We start from the raw sequence: 18,131 nt of genomic DNA on the forward strand, positions 1-18,131 counted from the left end.
AAAAAAAAACTTGGACACCTCTATTCTAGACAAATTCTACACACTTAAAAAATACAAAATACATACATGTAAACAATTTGTCTCACATAACCCAGTCAAAAAAACAATCATCTCAATATTCCCAAAAATTGCATAGTCATAGTCAATGGTAATTCTCCAAGCCACCAAGGCTCCTGAAATGAGGCACATCATAGCAGCATCTTATACAAATGGTAGTGTTGTGGAAATGAAACAGCAAATACAGTTTACAGCATTGTAACATTGTATATATCATATGGATATTAATAATCAAGAAATAAGAAAAATCTAACCATTGTGTGTCTCAGTGCTGGTTCTTCACCCGTATGTACAGTACAGAGCATCAAATAAAACGTCTATCAACATCCTGCAACCCTTTCTGTTATTTCTCTTTTGGAATCGTGAATGTGTGGCTGTGAAACTCTCCGTCTAAATCAAGGTAAACGTGTCTCCCCTCGTCTGACCCGTAGCGGCTGTCGTCTGTGGCGTGGTCTCCACCTTTGCGCTGCAGTTCCTCACCTCCCCCCTGAGGTCGGTCAGCTGCTGGGCGTGGCTGTAGAGGGTGCCGTTGAGCTGGGTGAACAGCCCCTCCGCCTGCCTCTCCAGCTCCTCCCGGATCCGCTCCAGGTCCTCCGCCACGTGGTTCAGCCCCTTGCACTGGTCCTCCACGCTGGCCATGCGGCCCTCCACCTCCGTCACCTCCTTCCTCACCCCCAGGGCAGTGCTGCGGCAGCCCTGCAGCTCCCCCGACAGCCTTCTCTTCATCTCCGTCAGCTCCCCCTTCAGCCGGGTGAGCCGGCGCTCCCCGGACCCTAGCATGGAGGCCTGCCGCCCCACCAGCTGCACCATGCCCTTCATCTGCCCGGCCAGCCGCTCCTCCCGCTGGTGCCAGGTGCTGTTGGCGCGCTCCACCTGGCGCTCCACCGCCCCCACCGAGCCCTGCAGGACGGACAGTGAGCGGTTCACCGAGCGGATGTTGAACTTGAGGAAGGTGAGCTCGCCCTGAACAGAGGAGCCCCTCGCCGCCGCCGCCGCTGCCGCCGCCTCCTGCTGCTCCCTGAGGACCAGCTGCCTCTGGAGGCCGTCCAGCGTGGCGTTGAGGCTGTCTAGGCGGTCCGCCTGGAGGTCCAACACCCCCTTCAAGACTTCCTCCCGGTGCAGGTCTGCAGTGGTGGTCATGGCCGCGTCTCCTTGGATGGCGGAGGAGCCGGGGGACGAGGCGCAGTACGAGCTGCAGCGAACCTCAAGGCTGCTCAGGTGTTTCTGGACCCGGTCCACGTCCGTCTCCAGCCTCCGGCGGAGGGACTCCAGCTCTGTCTCTAGGGTGGGCACGGCGTGGCCCTCCAGCAGGGCGGGGGCCGTGGCGTTGCCGAGCTCCTCTACGGCGTTCAGCAGCCGGCCCTCCAGAGCCTTCAGCTGCCCCTCCATCTTAGCCTCCAGCCTCTGTTCCACGTCACTACTGAGGGCTCCGCCGGCCCGCCCTAGCAGCTCCCCAGGTGTGGCTGTACCTGTCAGATTGAGCTTGGACTCCACGTACCCCAGCCTCCCCTCCAGCATGCCCTCGATGTGATCCCTGTGTCCCCCCAGCTCCACCCTCAGGTAGCCCTGGGACTGGTTGAGTCCTGCCACTGACGTCTCCAGCTGCTTCATCCTGTCCACCAGCCCGGGCATCCTGCCACAGCAGCTCTCCGTGGACTCCAGTCCGTGGACCCGAGTCTGCAGGTTGACCATCTCTCTCTTCAAAGTGCCGGCCCTGTCCTCCAGGGTCTGCTGCATCTGCTCCTGCTGCTCCCCGTGCTCCCGCTGGCACTGACGCCTCACCTCGCCGGCCTTCTCCTCACAGCGGCCCTCTGCCCCCGTCACCCGCCTCTCGAACCCGTCCAGGATCTCAGCTCGGGCGGAGCTCAGTTTGACGTCCACCAGGGTTTCTGCAGCCATCCGGCCGTCTCCTACGAGGCTACCGACAGAGCCGGACCGCCCCCCTGACAGCGTCTTCAGGGCCCCGTCGTGACTTATCACTGTGGTCCTCAGCTCCAGAAGCTCGGCTGTTCTGGCCTGGAGGTCCGCCCTCAGCTCCTCCATCTTCCCGTTCAGGTCCCCGGTGGGGGGGAACACGAGCCTGCCGTCCAGCGCGTCCAGCGCGGGGTCTCCGCCGGGGATGTCCCCGAACCCCACGGCGAGTGCCGGGGCCGACATGGGGCTGGGGCCGGCCGAGAGCAGGGCAGAGAGCATCCTGTTGGCGTCTTCCCTCAGGGAGGCGCGCAGACCGTCCTCCAGCCCGTTGACGGTCCCCCTCAGCGTCTCCAGACCCTGGCTCAGACGCCGGATGTCGTCCTCCATCTGGTCCAGACGTTCACCCGCCTCGCCGTTCAGTCCTTGGCCTGAGAGGACGGAGGAGGTGGTGAACAGAAGGTTATTCGAAATTCTATGTGCATGGCAGTCACCGTTTCTTTTTTAACTATCCACATTTCTGATACAATACATTTAATTGCAATACATTCCTTGTCATTCTTTGTCACATAATTTACCTTCTATCTTACCTTCAACCTCTAGGCCTTCATTAGTAGGAGCAGTTTGAACGGAAACATGTTGTGCTGGTGCATGGCCGTGCTGGTCCTCATGTCCGAGTCCATGCCCGTGTTCGGGTCCATGCCCGGGTTCTGTTTCCGGTTGCGTCTCGTGCTCTGGCTCTGGCTCATGCTGGCCTTGATGTGGACCCTGGTGGTCCGGCATGGCCTCGGGTCCAGAGGGGTATTCTTCAAAGGAAGTCTCGGGGTAAGAGGGGGCCATCGGAGAGTCAAAGTGACGCATGGGATACCCGCCAGGAGGGGGCCCTTTCAGCTGACCCCATGGGTGGGCCTTCATGGGGGGGCCCTTGAACATTGGGCCCTTGAACATGGGCCCCTTGACCATTGGGCCCTTGAATATGGGGCCTTTGTGCGGAGGGCCCTTGAACTGAGGTCCCTTAAACGTTGGGCCCTTGTACGACGGGCCGTTGAAGGGGGGCATCATTCGGACAGGGTGGTGATAAGTCGCCTCCATGCAGCCGTACCCGGAGAAGCCGGGACAGCAACGCCACTCCAGCTCTGTCACCGTCTTATGAGCCACTTTGAAGATGGGTTTGTTCATCAGACGATACCTGATGGTTCAGAATATCATCAGTAAAAGACAACTCTAAAGACTGTATTTTTTTAGAGATGGAATATCTACACAAAGCACTCGGTTCACTAAATACTGTTATAAAACGCTCATTTGGTAGTACTGACAGGAGAGCAGGACATTTCTTCCCCCAGGAACAGTTGTTGTACTCAGCCTTGACGTACGGGGCCGCCCCCTCTTGCATGGTGAAGGAAACGGTCTTCTCAACCACGTAGGCACAGTGGTTCCTTAACAGAAGAATTAAGAGAGAATGTGAGGAACATACCAGTGCTCCCAGTGATCACAGCTGTAATAATAACTCTTTCAGCTGCGATCAAGGAATGATGGCTAAGGAGAGTGAGAGAGAGAAAAGGAGAGAGGAAACTTACTTGTGTCTGCTGGTGGGTTTCCCAGGGTCATGATGTTGAGCGTGTCCTGCCTGGTAATGGTTATACTGGGGTGGACTGTAGAACTTGGCTCCAACCAGTGAAGCAAAAAGAATCAGGACCACACATGGAGAAAGGTGTCTCACGTGCTTCATGGTACAGCCACTTGTTGCAAGTAAAAACTTGAAAATCAAAAGATCCGATTAAAAGAAATATTATTTTCCACTATAGCCAAGTTTGCAAAAATATAGACACAAACCCAAAAACGATAGAAAAAAGAAAACGGCTTGATCCTGAAATGAATGAAAAAACTAAATAATAGAAGCCAAATCCCTGCGGCACAACCTTGAGTCTCTGTGGTACGTTCAGGAGTGCAGTTAAAACAGAGTGCCAACCTATAAATGGTGACCCTGAAGCAGGCTTGGGTGTGGTGGACTCTTCCGGAGGGACAACGGTCCACTGTGAGGTTTGGGGGGACTGCTAAAGCCACTAAAAGGGTCTTAATGGCACAGCCCCTCCCCTCCTTACCCTGTCAGAGTCGCACCAAGGTGAGACTAAAGTGGGACTCAGGGAGAGGGCAGAGCCCCCCTTCTAAACGCTACATTTCAATTTCTAACGTTATATAGAAATACATACGATAGCGTCACTTGTTTGACATCCCACTCGTCCATGTAGCACAGAGCCTACTGTGGAGGAATGTTTTCTATGACAACTTTTCCTCCCTGACATCATGGCAAAAGGAAAGAGAACTAAAATAGCTGGGTTCCTGAGGATGAGCGCTGCTCATTTCTCCTGAGCGTTTAGAAGTCTGATGAAACTTTTAAGTTGTTAACTTATTAGTGCTGAGGGCTTACGAAGGCGTTGCTTGGCACTTACATTGTCACTTGAGTTAGTCTCGCTACTGCAGCCATAAGCAGCTTAATGGTCTCGTCTTGCTCTTCATATTTAATGTGGAGCTAAGCATTACACGTGTCTTTCCCCCGCCCGGTTACTGTTGAGTTTGAACTCCTTGGATCAGGGAGGTCTAAGCCAAAACAAGGTGACACAAGGCATATGATTTTTGTTTGGGTAAAATAATAAAGTTAATAAAGTTATTGTGATTTCTGAGAGCATGGGCCGTTGTGGTGTTAGTGTTTCCAAGCTGCTTCGATATCCATTGACACATCTTGGGGTCTTTGACTTCACACATACACAGAGTCATCCTTTCACTAAAACTAGCAGCAAACCACCAGGAACCGGGACAAATAAACACAAATGCCCTCTGTTAGAAAAACACATGCACTTCGAACGCACTTGTGTGAACACACACACACATAAGGACACACACACACACATGGAGCCTTGACTCACAAAGCTGAAAAAAATACTCATACATAATAAATTGGTGTTTTATAGAATCAACTTTGAAAATGAATTAATGTGGCCGCATAAAACAATGTATTAAGACTCTATCCATTCATCTACTCTTTGAGTTCTGCTCTGAAGTCATTTATTCTACAACCCTTTGTACCTTTAACTTTATCATGCATTTTGTAACTCGTTTGTGTCTGTCATCTGGCACATTTTTGGGGTCAAAATATTGACCCCAAAAATACACCACAAGAATTTGTGGACCAGTCTGTGGTGTGACTTTGTTCATAACACCAAATAGCTTTTTTGTGGTTTTCTTTAAGTGTTTTCCTTCTTGCAAGCACAACTATTCATACCAGAACTCAAGATTTAATTTACTACCAAGTCTGTGTTAGCCTGGTTTCTACTGCCACAGGGACAACATTGTGTGCATTATTTCAGAAGGATCTGCTGATTGGCTGTTGTTAACAGCTCATTTCCTGCTTCCTGTTTGTACCAGGACCCACCTTTTTCACCTGCATACTCCCTTATTCTATTGAAACTACCACAAAACTGTATGTGTGTGAACAGTGTTCAGGGTAGGTGTGCGCGTGTGTATGTATGTGTCTGGGAGGGGACTCATTCATATTTTCCCAGCAGCATACTTGTATTATGTATTCCCCGCAGCTTTAAAATGTCAAAGGTGTGTCAACAAAACTCTCCATTATATGATTGGAAACATTGCAGACCACATAGGAGCTGGGGCCGGCCTTGGTCCTGGGCAACAATCGCGCCATTATTCTGAAAGGGACCGGCCACCCCACCCAAAGTGTTCACTGATGACATCACAATGTCACAGCTGTTCAGCCTCCACACACCTGCCAATCAAAGGCCTGCATTACACTTCAACCGTTCCTAAAGCCCACTCACCAGCCCCATTAGAGAGAGTAGAGGCTCCAATGGCACGGGGAAAAGAAAATAATTTTAGAAAGAAGACGGATAAGTAAACAATGTGAAACCATGATTGTTGGTGTGTATGTTTGGCTTATGTGTGATCAGACTAGCATGGGCATTTATGCCCCTTCTCTATAACCTTAGTGTGGCAGTCTGTACACCCAGGCCGTATAGGAAATGTCACATTATTTGACCATGTTTATTTCTAACGCCTTGGTTCCACATTCTGAGTCTTCGTGCTAATGTTTTGAAGTGGCTTTTCTCTTTACTCTAATGTCGGATTCTAAACCAGAGCCTCTCTGGCATTGACAATGATTTTCTCACACGCCATGCTGTTTTGACTAGTTTAAAGTAGTGAAAGGATACCATTGTAGGTATTCCTTGAAGGTCAACACATTTGTAGAATTTCACTTAAGCCCTTAAACTCCACCTCTCCAGAAAGCCAAGGTGGAGGAATCTCCAGACATGTAGTGTGTACCATTAGCCTTCTCTGAAACGTTCTGTCTGACTGCATTCTGGAGAGAGAAAGGTCAAACGAAGAACTAAACATAACAAAAGTTGTGTTAGAGTGTCAACTTTAATACTGTATAGGCCTCAAGTGAAGAAACAAACAAGACTAATTGGTATCGTGCTTCACTAACCCCATCTCTTTTTGCTGAATTGAAGTCATGTAAAGAGGATTTGATAGGCATCTGTGCACAACATTTTCATTAAACACTCTGGCATGTGTTGGCAGAACTGTTTTGGTATGTTTACTTAGGGCCATCGTGGCTAATTATAATCTGGAGAAAATAGTCGTTTGACTAAACAAATGTTTGACTGAACAAATGTTATGGGCAAACCTCATCTGTTGACCAAACAAAAGTGCTGAGTCTGTCTGGCACACTTCACATTTGCTGAGCAGGTTTGGTTTGTTTGTGCTAGTGGTTCAGTGCACACATTAGAAGACTTAGACGCTTTTAGGAGGTTTCACTGAATCATGCCCACACCCCTCAATTTATTACTGTAATTCAAAATGTGTAAATATACATTTTAAAATTTCGACCATTTTAATGAAATGCTGGTGAGACTGCCACCTTGTGGTAGTTTGTAATGATATGGTGCACATCAAAGCGTTATCTGAAGGAAGGCGCTTGGCCTGTTTTGATAGAAGATGATTCTGTGAAAGAACTGCATACTACAATCTCGCATATGTAAGATGCTTTTGAGTACATTTTCATCATAAATATATAAAGCACACTCGTAAACACATAAAGCGCGCGCGCGAGCGTGTGTATGTATGTGCGCGTGCGTGTGTGTCTGTGTGTGTGTAGGGGGGGGTATTCCTCGGTGAAACGTTGACGCATAGACAGCTGCTCAGGGTTCATCTGGGTTAGTAATCTTTAAGGCACTCTTCTCTCCTAAAAAAACATAAAAACATGAATTTACTGAGTCATATGTTCATCAGTTCGTTATTGGGCCACACAGTTGTTCTATATTCCATGGTCGATAATGCCTGAACGTGACACACATCACGTAAAACCTTTTGCGTTGAGAACCTTGCTTTAAATTGTGTTTGGTTTAATGGGTCAGAGTGCATGGTGCACTCTGACATAATCCGTCTAATGTCCTGCCAATGCAGTCACCAAACCCTACAAAGAGGGTCCATCATACTTGGCTTTTGCCCGTGGACATACACAGAGCGTCCTTTATCAAGTCACGGGTAAGAGGAACTCCTTATTGTGGAAGTAGGCTGCTCTATTCTCCCTTGCAGAGGCTTTTCATTAGGCTGTCTCCAGCCTCCACTGGCTGCTTTAATTACAGGCTGCAGGCTGTGGAGGCTCAGAGAAAGAGCCGCGTTTGGGATTCTCACGGCATTAAAAAAAAAAAACACGCACTTGCGTAGTAAGACTACTCGCATAACCAGCTTTTGGACATTCTTCGCTATTTTAAACAACTTGGCAGCACGGAGTGTCGGTAGATCATATCATTTGCATCTTGGACGTCGATCTGCAGGAATGTGGCGTCTCTACTCTGACTGAAGCCCGTCTGAATCGTCAGCGGTGGATGACAACAAAGTTGGTCGCATGGGTTTATAGCACGAAAAACGTTGTTGAGCACGAAGGAAAAGCTGTGAGTCGGGGTTGACGTGACGATGGGCTTGGTTTGAAGAGCGACGGCGGCTAAACCAGGACACAAAGTGCGCCATGGCGGTGGACGGTAGGAGATGTGTTTGTTAAAAACTGCATATTGCAATGATGTAGCGTGCATGTTACATTGTGCACATTTAGTTTGTGTTCCGAATTAGTTAGTTCTGGTTTTTTTCATCAGATTGCCCTTAAGTAAGATTCAGCAAGGCATCAGCAGAGCAGTGTGTGTGTGTGTGTGTGTGTGTGTGTGTGTGTGTCTGTGTGTGTGCGTGTGCGTGTACGTGTTTGTGTCTTCGTGTTTGTGACAGTTGCTGTATTTACTCGCGTGGCCGGTGTGACAGTGTTGTGTGAGTGGTCGGGCTCTGGTCCCACACACGGAGAGATCGTGGTCTTAAGGACAGGCTGGGTGCTGAAAGGGACAGCGCCCTGGACTGCAGGGTACATATATGGAATATATATATAGATATATAAGATATATCTATATATATATATATATATATATATATATATATATATATATATATATATATATATATATATATATATATATATATATATATATATATATAAGATATTATACGATTAAACTCAACTCACATATAACTGATATTTGACCGACCCAGGAAGAATTTATGGATATTTGGATATTTTTGTTGTTGCAGGACGTCGACTATTACGGTAAAGAACAATTAACCAACAATGCGTGATTAGGGTTTAGTAATAGTTTAGAGGACTCAGCATGTGACGATGAGACGAGGCTCCTAATGCTGGATGACACCCACCACAGTGAACACTGTGGACGTGGAGCCTTCATAAACAAGAGGTGGAGGAGATTGTATTCAAAACACATTCTGATCAACTGCTGCCAGTTTATTTAGTGTTTGCACTATTCCCTCTCTCTGTGCCGTGTTTGGCAGGGGGTCTGAAATAAAGCAGTGTTGAGTGATGCAAAGGAAGAGCCCAGCGGAACACTAAAGACGCTCTTTCATCTCTGCATCCTGTTCCCGGGCTGCTATTTCCTCTCATTATTCGAATAAAACGTGTTGACTCCAATTTGAGATTCAATTGAACAATGCGTACATTTACATATGTGCGCATACAAACACGCACAGGCACATACGATCACACACGCATGCACACAAACACACCCACCCACAAACACCCACACACACACACACACACACACACACACACACACACACGCACACACAGATAAGCGCACATAAACTTGCTTCAAACGGCAAGTGAAAATCCTCCACAATCTGGTTCATGAATCAGTAATGGTCCCATGGCTTCCCGTCAGGTCCTGTATAGTAGCGTGTGTTTACTCTCTCTCTCTCTTCGCCTTCTTTCATGACTCTGCTTGGCAGCCACCTGCTGATGGGCGTGTTCGGAGCCTGGCCCACAGCGGGTCTCCTCGTGATGATGAGCAAACAACTCGTCTATCATCAGCGTCTGTCAGCGTAGTCATAGAGCGTGAACTACTGGAAGACGCTTGTGTGGTTGTTCTCTGTGTAGTGGTTCTCTGTGTAGTGATTCTCTGTTTAGTGGTTCTCTGTGTAGTGATTCTCTGTGTAGTGGTTCTCTGTGTAGTTGTTCTCAGAAGGCCTGTGTAGTTGTTCTCTGTGTAGTGGTTCTCTGTGTAGTTGTTCTCTGTGTAGTTGTTCTCTTTGTAGTTGTTCTCTGTGTTCTCTGTGTAGTTGTTCTAGTGGTTCTCTGTGTAGTGGTTATCTGTGTAGTTGTTCATTGTGTGGTGGTTCTCTGAGTAGTTGTTCTCTGTAGGCCTGCATGCCGAGCAGCCTTTGAGTGGTGCGTCACAAACTGGTTTCTTTTTACGAGCCTGTCGGTAAAGCGATACCTCACAGGAATGAACTCATCCGTCACTGACATAATGTCTACTGTTTCACATCTGACCTGCTCGCAGTCCCCCACACACTGCAACTGCCGAGGGGAATCCGCCAGAAGCCTTCTGTCATCCACGCTTGTCCTGTGCTACTGTTGCACTACAAACCCAGACAATCTCAGGCTATCACTTTTATCGCTGTCTGAATGGTTTGATGTAACCATTACGCACTCATTAAGTAAAGTCTACTTACATCCACTTTCCCACTGCTAGCTTCTCCACACTGTGTCACACTATTGTTGTTTTCTTGGCCATACAGCTTATTATTTACTCCAATTTGGAGGGTATACTTAGATTGTTCTCAGCCTCACTTGTAATTCACATTGGATACAACGCATCTTTAAAAGGACGACATGCAAAGCGTTCTCTCTGTGTCCCACAGCCGCGTCCAGCTTCAGTTTCTGCCGGCCGGCGGTGGAGTACCGGGGGATCCCAGAGGACTTCAAGCGGCAGCTGAGCCGGCGGACCGGTGGGAACCTCACCTGGCACGACGGGCGGGGCCAGAAGAGCGCGGGCGGGAGGACGGTGAAGCTGCTGCAGCAGCCCGGCACCGGGGCCTCCCAGGTACACACCTGTGGTTCACACCTGGGGCCCGGCCCTCCACTCGGCCAAACGGCACTCCTGTAGGGATCACTTATAAAGAGAAGCCCAGGGCCTCGTTGTGATGGAAAGTGTTGTGATGCCAGCTTTATCGGTTGAATCCATTGAAAGGTTACAGAGTATCATCGTACCGTTTGTAGCTGATAACCATCATTGTTTTTCAACAGAGCTTGTGGTATGGTTTGTATAGATCAATCATGAGTTACAGAGTGACACAAAATTGTTTATGTTCCTTTAAACTATAGATAGACTATAGTCTAGCTATAGAATATATATAATATATCTAAAGATAACTAGATAATTCATGGTAATTATGGACTTCATCCGTTTTGCTATACATATCGGGATCCATATTTTAATTATGGATTTGAATAATGGATAACGTACAGCTAAAAATATTATATGATTATATGAAGTGGCTTTTCTTCTCCCTTTCAACTATCAATGGCTATGGGCATGGAAGGAGCTCTCTCCCAGCGGGTTGCTGAGCTCCCCTTTAGCCTGGCTTTAAAAATAAAAGTGATGCTCTGGCATTCTCTATACGCCCTGCTGCAGTCCTATCTGTTGCATAGGACTCTCAATTAAAACGCTCTCAGTGATACTGAGTGACTTGGGGGGAAATGGGTCTGTTCTACAAACTTATAAAATAAACATTTTAATATGTGAAATCGCCTCTGTGTGAGACATGATAGCCTTCAGACCCACCGCTCAACCAGGACTGTGTCTATACCACTTTAAAACCCCTGTGCGGTGTGAATAGTGTTAGCCATGCCTTTGTTTTCAATTTGTAAAAGGCTGTGTTTTGTTTTTTAAACGGGCCTTGGAAGCTAGGAATGTAGACCAGGCTAGCAGAGATAACAAGAGACATGCCATAAGCCTGGGCTGTTCTCTCAATCCTCTTTGATGTATTCAGCCTGCTCCGTAGTTTGTCTTGCTTTAGAAGCAGAGAGCGCTTGTGTTACTAAATGTTGAATGAAAGTAATTTGCTGGATGTAAAACTTTCGTGGGCATTTGACTTCAGTGGAGTACAATATATTCAGAAGTGAATCCTCAGCTTCTGAAGCTTTGATGAACAGTGCAACTTCAGGTAAACGCAAAGGCAAAAGCCTTTACAGAATGTTTATAATTTGCCTCCTGCCATAATTTACCCTTGGTTTGATTTGAATAATCACAATCACAGCATCTTTCCTCACAAAACCAGAGCTGCACCCAAGCAGCTTGCATTGAATACATCCCAAACCAGAAGTTAAATCAGAATACCTTACTAACAGTACACCATGTAATGTAATCCATTTGCTTTGCACTTTGTGTGCGTGTGTGTGTGTGCGTGTGCGTGTGCGTGTTCATGTGAGCATGCGTGTTTGCCATTGTCACTCACTAAGGTATGAATACTGTCTGTATGGTATTTCAAAAAGTGAATGAATGATCAAAGCTGGTATGAAGCTTTCCACATTCAGTATATTCGAGAGTGAATCTTGTAACCATCTTAAATGTTGGATTTCTTCAAAAACTTGAACTAGAAGTTCAAAGTATTCACTGTATTTTTAGTTCAAGATATCCATAGTGAATGATCCATTTGCCTTTGTCCATCTGTGTCAATCTAAGTTTGTTTGTGTGTCTTTGTTTTTCAGTGACCGTTTATCAAATGTTTTGTGTTTACTTTAGTGAGTCCACATCTGTATTTGTTTATGTTTCCCCTGTGTTACTTTGCTACAAAGACCATAACACCAAGCCCACATTCCAGTACAAACACATGCTTGGCACCTAACAAAGGTCAGAAGCTACAGTGGTTTCAGCTGTGTATAAATCCTCTCATGTGCTCGAGGCTTACGTACTCATTTCATACCACATGTGCACTGCTTCTCCCCTCTTTCTTGCATTTCATTTTGACTGCATGCCTGTCTGTGTGTCTATCTCTTTACAGTCTAATTCCAGTGACAACTATGGGATCTACCACACCAGCCCCACTCAGCCCAGCCTCATCCGGCCTGTGGTGCTGTGGTCCCAGCAAGATGTCTGCCGATGGCTGAAGAAACACTGTCCACACAACTACCTGACCTATGTAGAGGTCTTCTCGCAACATGCCATCACAGGTCAGTTAAACATCCAAAGTGTCCCCCGTTTAAAGGTATTCCTTTGGTGATGAAGGCTTCGAGTAGCTCTGCTATACTGATATAAGGTTGCATATGCATAAGGTGAATCTGGTCTGGGGTTCAGTTGGAAGCAGCGTCGTGGCAGTAGCAGCTCGACCGGAATAGAGGGGATCAAAGACATGCGCCGCTCTTTTCTCTGGGTTTTGATTTTTAATTGTGAAGCACTCTGCTCCCCTTGGCCGCCCGCCGTTTTCTGCCGAGCGGCAGAAGTCCCGGCCCGCAGGGACACCGCACTGGTGGATGAATGAGGTCATTTAACTGTCAAAGAAGCGGCTGTGATTACCGCAGCTGCTATATCCATTTGCTGAGGTGTTGATGCGGCGGGTAGGTGTGCCGTTCCACGGACCAGATGTGCGTCACTTTGATCCACATTCTCAAGGCGTGATGCCGCGTTGTCTCCGTCTGAGCGTTGCGTGTCGGTCAGACGACCCTTCCCCTGACCCTTTGGTTGCTGTGCTCCCAGGCCGCGCGCTGCTGCGCCTCAACGGGGAGAAGCTGCAGCGCATGGGGCTGGTGCAGGAGACCCTCAGACAGGAGCTGCTGCAGCAGGTGCTGCAGCTGCAGGTGCAGGAAGAGGGCCGCAACCTGCAGCTCCTCAGCAGAGGTGAGGAGGGGGACGGGGACGGGGGGCGCCAGGGGGCGCTAGTGGGAGAATACTGAGTGTGTGTGAGCTCTTGTATGAGAGTGATGGTTGTTACGGTGTGATTGTGATCATCGTGTGTGTGTGTGTGTGTGTGTGTGTGTGTGTGTGTGTGTGTGTGTGTGTGTGGGGGGGGGGGGGGGGGTGTTTGCTTTCAACTGTTTACTATACATATATATTTCATTCTCTCCATAGGTTCATTTGGAAACAAACCATAACCAGATCTGCTTAAAGGATGAGATGAATCATGTGGACGTGCGCACACAGCTGTGCATTTCATAGAGCAGGAAAGAGAAACATGTCAATTATGGACTAACTTCAATGGGATTCCAATTTCTAACTAGGTCAAAATATTTATATGACCGATATAGTGGGAAATAGAGATGTTTTGAATTTGTAATTCACTGATCTTCTGTTAGTGTTGTGACTTTAACAAAATACATTTTTGGTACATTATCATATTGCTCTTTGATGAATAAAATATCAATTTCTGGTGTCTTTGTCTCTTTCCGTGTCACAGAGACATTTTTTCAACTTGTGCTTGCTTAATAAAAATGAACTTTGAATAATAACGTAAAATATGGAACGTTTATTTTTTTCGGGGCTTATCTATGTGTAAACAGCATTAATGAATGATGGCCCAACCATACAAACAGACGAAGGTGGGAAACTACATTTCCCACAATCCCGCAACCAGGTTGGACAAGTCAAATTAATGGCTGATAATCGCAACGAACGCTGACTTTGAAGTCGTCAGATCCCCATGGAAACCGAGTGTGGGAAGAAGATGTCCTCCCGCTCAGACAGGTACATTCAATCAGTTATGAGTGTTTGTTTCAATTTGCTATTTGAAATGCAATACATTAAGCCTGTCTACTTAAGCTACTGTAAGCTACGGCTACTAGCCTTCCCAATTACCTCTGAGCGTATTGGACTAAGCATTCCCAGGCGATACAGGCAAAGCATCGACTTTTATCATCCATCGATTTTATAATTCATGAAATCATTCGTCAAGCTGTGAAATATGAGTGTGAGACACTTTTAAGTTGAGCTAGGAATGAAGTGCACGGCGTGTTGTCTACAAGCGCAAAGGATAATGAGGTCCTGGGTTGGTTTGATGTGGCTCAGAACATAATGTGCATCCATACAAACTGTGACAGGGCTTCTGCTTTAGATAAGCCCTTCATAAATCCATCCACAATACATGCAGAACAATGTGGCCTGCTAAAACAGGGTATGCTTCAGTGACTGACCTGAAGTAGTCCTCTACGTTGTTGATCCCAACTCTGTTACGATCAACAACATAGAGGAAATGGTAAGAGGAATTGGTTGTAGCTAGTAACTTAGTGGCTGACCTATTTAGGAGCAACAACGTAGAGGACTACTTCAGGTCAGCCACTAAGTTACCAGCTACTACCGTTTCCAATGGAGTGAGATGCAACTTTTTTCAGAGGTAAAGATCTTAATGGCTAGAGAAGGGCTAACCCAAGGGGCATGTCATTCCCTCTGGTCACAGTTGTTCTACTAATAATACCCACAGACAGCCTCTCCTACTCATCATCCTATTAGCCTGCACTGAGAGAACTGAGAGAAAGGGGAGACAGCCGGACACAGACAGGATTAAATCTAACGTAATGCCTGATCGCGAATAATCAATTATATTTCCTTGCGAAAAAAGGAAATGATCAATTGCAGCACAAGGATACGTTTGCCTAGTCGGATGCCCTTTGTAAAGGCTTTGAAGGGGGTAATTCTATGTATATTTCTTTCCATCAAAAGATTCACTAATCGACATGTTGTGAAGCCTCGGGTAGCAGACAGTTCAGTTCATGCAGACATGGCTCTGCTTAGTTATGGAGCGAGAATCTGTTGGTCCCTGGAGCCTGGCCACAGGTAGGTAGAGTAGTGTTGTTGGTTCCTTTTATGATGTGTTCACGTTCACAAGCACTCCTGCTTTTACAACGGGGTTGTGTTCTAGATGTAATGCTGAGCTAAATACCGGCCCAAGGGAGCTGAGCCAGGGTGTGTGATCTGACTCTGTAACCGAGGGATCTGGGTTAGTTTTACTATACCTCAGGGGTGTTTAGGCCACCTGGTTGCATCTTTTTATTTTCTATCTGTTCATTGGTCCTTATAAGTTTTAGTTGTGTAGACGGAATCGATGTAGAACCATATTCAGCTAACCTCAGAATCTGCGAGGCATGGTCTTATATCCCTGCCTTGATCTTGGCCTTTACTTTAGCATCAGCAAAAGTGTCCATCAAAGTGATGTAAGCTGTGAGACGCACTGAGTCAGCCGTGCTTACATCATTCAGGTGTCAGACCCATAAACAAAGAGCAAATTATGGAAGTAAGGAAATTGCATAATAAAATAATCTTATAAAAACAACTATGTTTGTGGAAGGCATATTATATTATATATTATAATACTGTGGCACACAGGTTCGCAACCATCCACTGATTGTTCTCATTTTTCAGAGCCTTGTGATAGGGCTGCTCGATTATGGGAAAAATCATAATCACGATTGTTTTGGTCAATATTGAAATCACGATTATTCAAACGATTATTTTTGAGTTTGAAATCATGTATTTATTCACCATGTCTCTCCAAAAAAAAACTTTGCAACTGAGAACTTAGACCACAAAATGGTCAAAAAGAAAATGTTACAATCTAAAATGATATACAGATGTGTCGAGCTGTTCTGCCCTTTCTATAAATCATTAAAAAAAGAAAATAATATGAATTACTTTTTATTTATTTTTGAAAAACTCTTATGTTAATTTTGTGATCGTTTGACGCTAAAATCGAAAGCGTGATCAAAATTCAATTAATTGCCCAGCCCTACCTTGTGTCGAAAAACACACGTATGTGCATTCATACATGTGACTGATTTATGCGCCCTGGTCGTGTGTGTGTGTGTGTGTGTGTGTGTGTGTGTGTGTGTGTGTGTGTGTGTGCGCGCCCGCGCCCGCGCCCATGTGCGACCCCCTCTAGCGGCAGCGGAGGCGAAGACTCCCCGGACCAGCGGCTGCAGGCGGCCGCCGTCCCGCGGAGAAAGAGCGCCACGTCCCAGAGCAAGACGGAGCCACCGCTGCTGCGCACCGGGACGCGCACCATCTATACCGCCGGCCGGCCGCCCTGGTACGACCAGCACGGCGCGCAGTCAAAGGAGGCCTTTGTCATCGGTAGGAGAGCCAGGATATTATTACCTACCCCCACCCCCACATGCAGCCCTTTGTTAGTCCAGGTGTAGCGTATACTTAAGTAAACGTCCCCTTCTGTCACCTGCTGGCATTCTGGTGTGGTGCGAGAGCTTCTGGGCATAGTATAATAGTTCATAGTATTATTGTTTTCTTTTTAATTAGACACCATGCTGCAAATGATAAGACACACACACACACCACACATATATACATGTATACTCACTCACTCACTCGCTTACGCACACGCGTTCACATTCAGACGCACGCACGTCTACAGATGTACACACAGAGGCTTTGAGATGTGTCTCTGGGCCTGCAGGCCTGTGTGGGGGCAGTGCTTCGGGGAAGACTACGGTGGCCAACAACATCATAGAGGCACTGGACGTCCCCTGGGTGGTGCTGTTGTCCATGGATTCCTTCTACAAGGTTCTGTTCTTAAAGGACTGCTCCATACTTTTTTAACCATTCTTGCAATTGTATGGAAATGTGTTATAATGTTTTAAATAGTTCATATGCTATAGGCACATTTACTTATTTAACGATCCTGCAATGGTGCGTTGAATTCGAAACACATTTAAAGACAAAGAAGATACAGTGAAGAAATATGTAATGTTTTATATAGTAATACTATAGGCACATTTCCACCAGTTGTAGAATATAATACCCTTCCTTTTAAGTGGGTGCAGCGTGGTAGACCATCACTAGGACGAGGAGAACACAATGTATTGGAGGTAAAATGTACAACCCAGAAACCCTCAGTGTAAACCACAATAATCACATGGGTCATGGATTGTCCCACTTGCTTTCAAGGTAATCCCTGTCTAATAGGCTGCTTTTTATAGGTACACAGACAATGAGTGTATTCCGAATGGAACTTTAAAAACCTGAAATACAATCAACACACGCATACAGCATAAGCACACAGGGAAGGACTTATATTACATTTTGCAAATGTGTTGTTTTCTGTGGGGAGGAAAGTAGATATTTCTATGATTGATACCCTTCCTACTTTCGCACTGTTCATACTTGGGTTGTTTTTAAATTGTGTGTGTGTGTGTGTGTGTGTGTGTGTGTGTGTGTTATTTATTTATTTATTTATTTATATATATATATATATATACAGTGGGGCAAAAAAGTATTTAGTCAGCCACCAATTGTGCAAGTTCTCCCACTTAAAAAGATGACAGAGGCCTGTAATTTTCATCATAGGTATACCTCAGCTATGAGAGACAAAATGAAAAAAAAAAATCTAGAAAATCACATTGTCTGATTTTTAAAGAATTTATTTGCAAATTATGGTGGAAAATAAGTATTTGGTCAATAACAAAAGGTCATCTCAATACTTTGTTACATGCCCTTTGTTAGCAATGACAGAGGTCAAACGTTTTCTGTAAGTCTTTACAAGGTTTTCACACAGCTGCTGCTGGTATTTTGGCCCATTCCTCCATGCAGATCTCCTCTAGAGCAGTGATGTTTTTGGGCCTTCGCTGGGCAACACGGACTTTCAACTCCCTCCAAAGATTTTCTATGGGGTTGAGATCTGGAGACTGGCTAGGCCACTCCAGGACCTTGAAATGCTTCTTACGAAGCCACTCCTTCGTTGCCCGGGCGGTGTGTTTGGGGTCATTGTCATGCTGAAAGACCCAGCCACGTTTCATCTTCAGTGCCCTTGCTGAT

General features: G+C 46.4%; 3 protein-coding genes across 3 annotated transcripts in view; 2 read left to right on the forward strand and 1 right to left on the reverse strand.

Annotated features, from left to right (window-relative positions):
* On the reverse strand, positions 1 to 3,862 carry emilin3a (elastin microfibril interfacer 3a). The gene is made up of 4 exons (XM_079741213.1): positions 3,546 to 3,862; positions 3,285 to 3,404; positions 2,559 to 3,157; positions 1 to 2,399 (listed from the first exon to the last, which is right to left on the reverse strand). Exons 1-4 carry the CDS (start codon positions 3,695 to 3,697, stop codon positions 448 to 450), a joined length of 2,823 nt encoding a protein of 940 aa, XP_079597339.1. The 5' UTR covers positions 3,698 to 3,862; the 3' UTR covers positions 1 to 447.
* A 3,852-nt stretch (positions 3,863 to 7,714) lies between these two features.
* On the forward strand, positions 7,715 to 13,746 carry samd10a (sterile alpha motif domain containing 10a). Its single transcript, XM_079741268.1, has 5 exons — positions 7,715 to 8,024; positions 10,240 to 10,421; positions 12,382 to 12,550; positions 13,074 to 13,214; positions 13,446 to 13,746. The coding sequence occupies exons 1-5, from the start codon at positions 8,012 to 8,014 to the stop codon at positions 13,466 to 13,468; spliced, it is 528 nt and encodes a 175-aa protein (XP_079597394.1). The 5' UTR covers positions 7,715 to 8,011; the 3' UTR covers positions 13,469 to 13,746.
* A 192-nt stretch (positions 13,747 to 13,938) lies between these two features.
* LOC307079158 (uridine-cytidine kinase-like 1) overlaps positions 13,939 to 18,131 on the forward strand; it is an 11,550-nt gene continuing 7,357 nt past the window's right edge. Inside the window, exons 1-3 of the mRNA XM_079741275.1 lie at positions 13,939 to 14,057; positions 16,246 to 16,436; positions 16,774 to 16,880. Of these exons, the coding sequence (XP_079597401.1) occupies positions 14,014 to 14,057; positions 16,246 to 16,436; positions 16,774 to 16,880 (342 nt within the window). The 5' untranslated portion in view covers positions 13,939 to 14,013. The remainder of the gene's footprint in view (positions 14,058 to 16,245; positions 16,437 to 16,773; positions 16,881 to 18,131) is intronic.

This window comes from Pollachius pollachius (assembly GCF_949987615.1).
Source record: "Pollachius pollachius genome assembly, chromosome: 8".
NCBI lineage: Eukaryota > Metazoa > Chordata > Actinopteri > Gadiformes > Gadidae > Pollachius > Pollachius pollachius.

Excerpts from the sequence above, each read along its gene's own strand:
- emilin3a (XM_079741213.1), bottom strand. The coding sequence starts at position 3,697 with ATGAAGCACGTGAGACACCTTTCTCCATGTGTGGTCCTGATTCTTTTT. Across the intron at positions 3,158-3,284 it reads AAGAAATGTCCTGCTCTCCT|GTATCGTCTGATGAACAAAC; the intron begins GTCAGTACTACC and ends CTGAACCATCAG. Across the intron at positions 2,400-2,558 it reads TGAAGGCCTAGAGGTTGAAG|GCCAAGGACTGAACGGCGAG; the intron begins GTAAGATAGAAG and ends CCGTCCTCTCAG.
- samd10a (XM_079741268.1), top strand. Across the intron at positions 10,422-12,381 it reads CCGGCACCGGGGCCTCCCAG|TCTAATTCCAGTGACAACTA; the intron begins GTACACACCTGT and ends ATCTCTTTACAG. Across the intron at positions 13,215-13,445 it reads CCTGCAGCTCCTCAGCAGAG|GTTCATTTGGAAACAAACCA; the intron begins GTGAGGAGGGGG and ends TTCTCTCCATAG.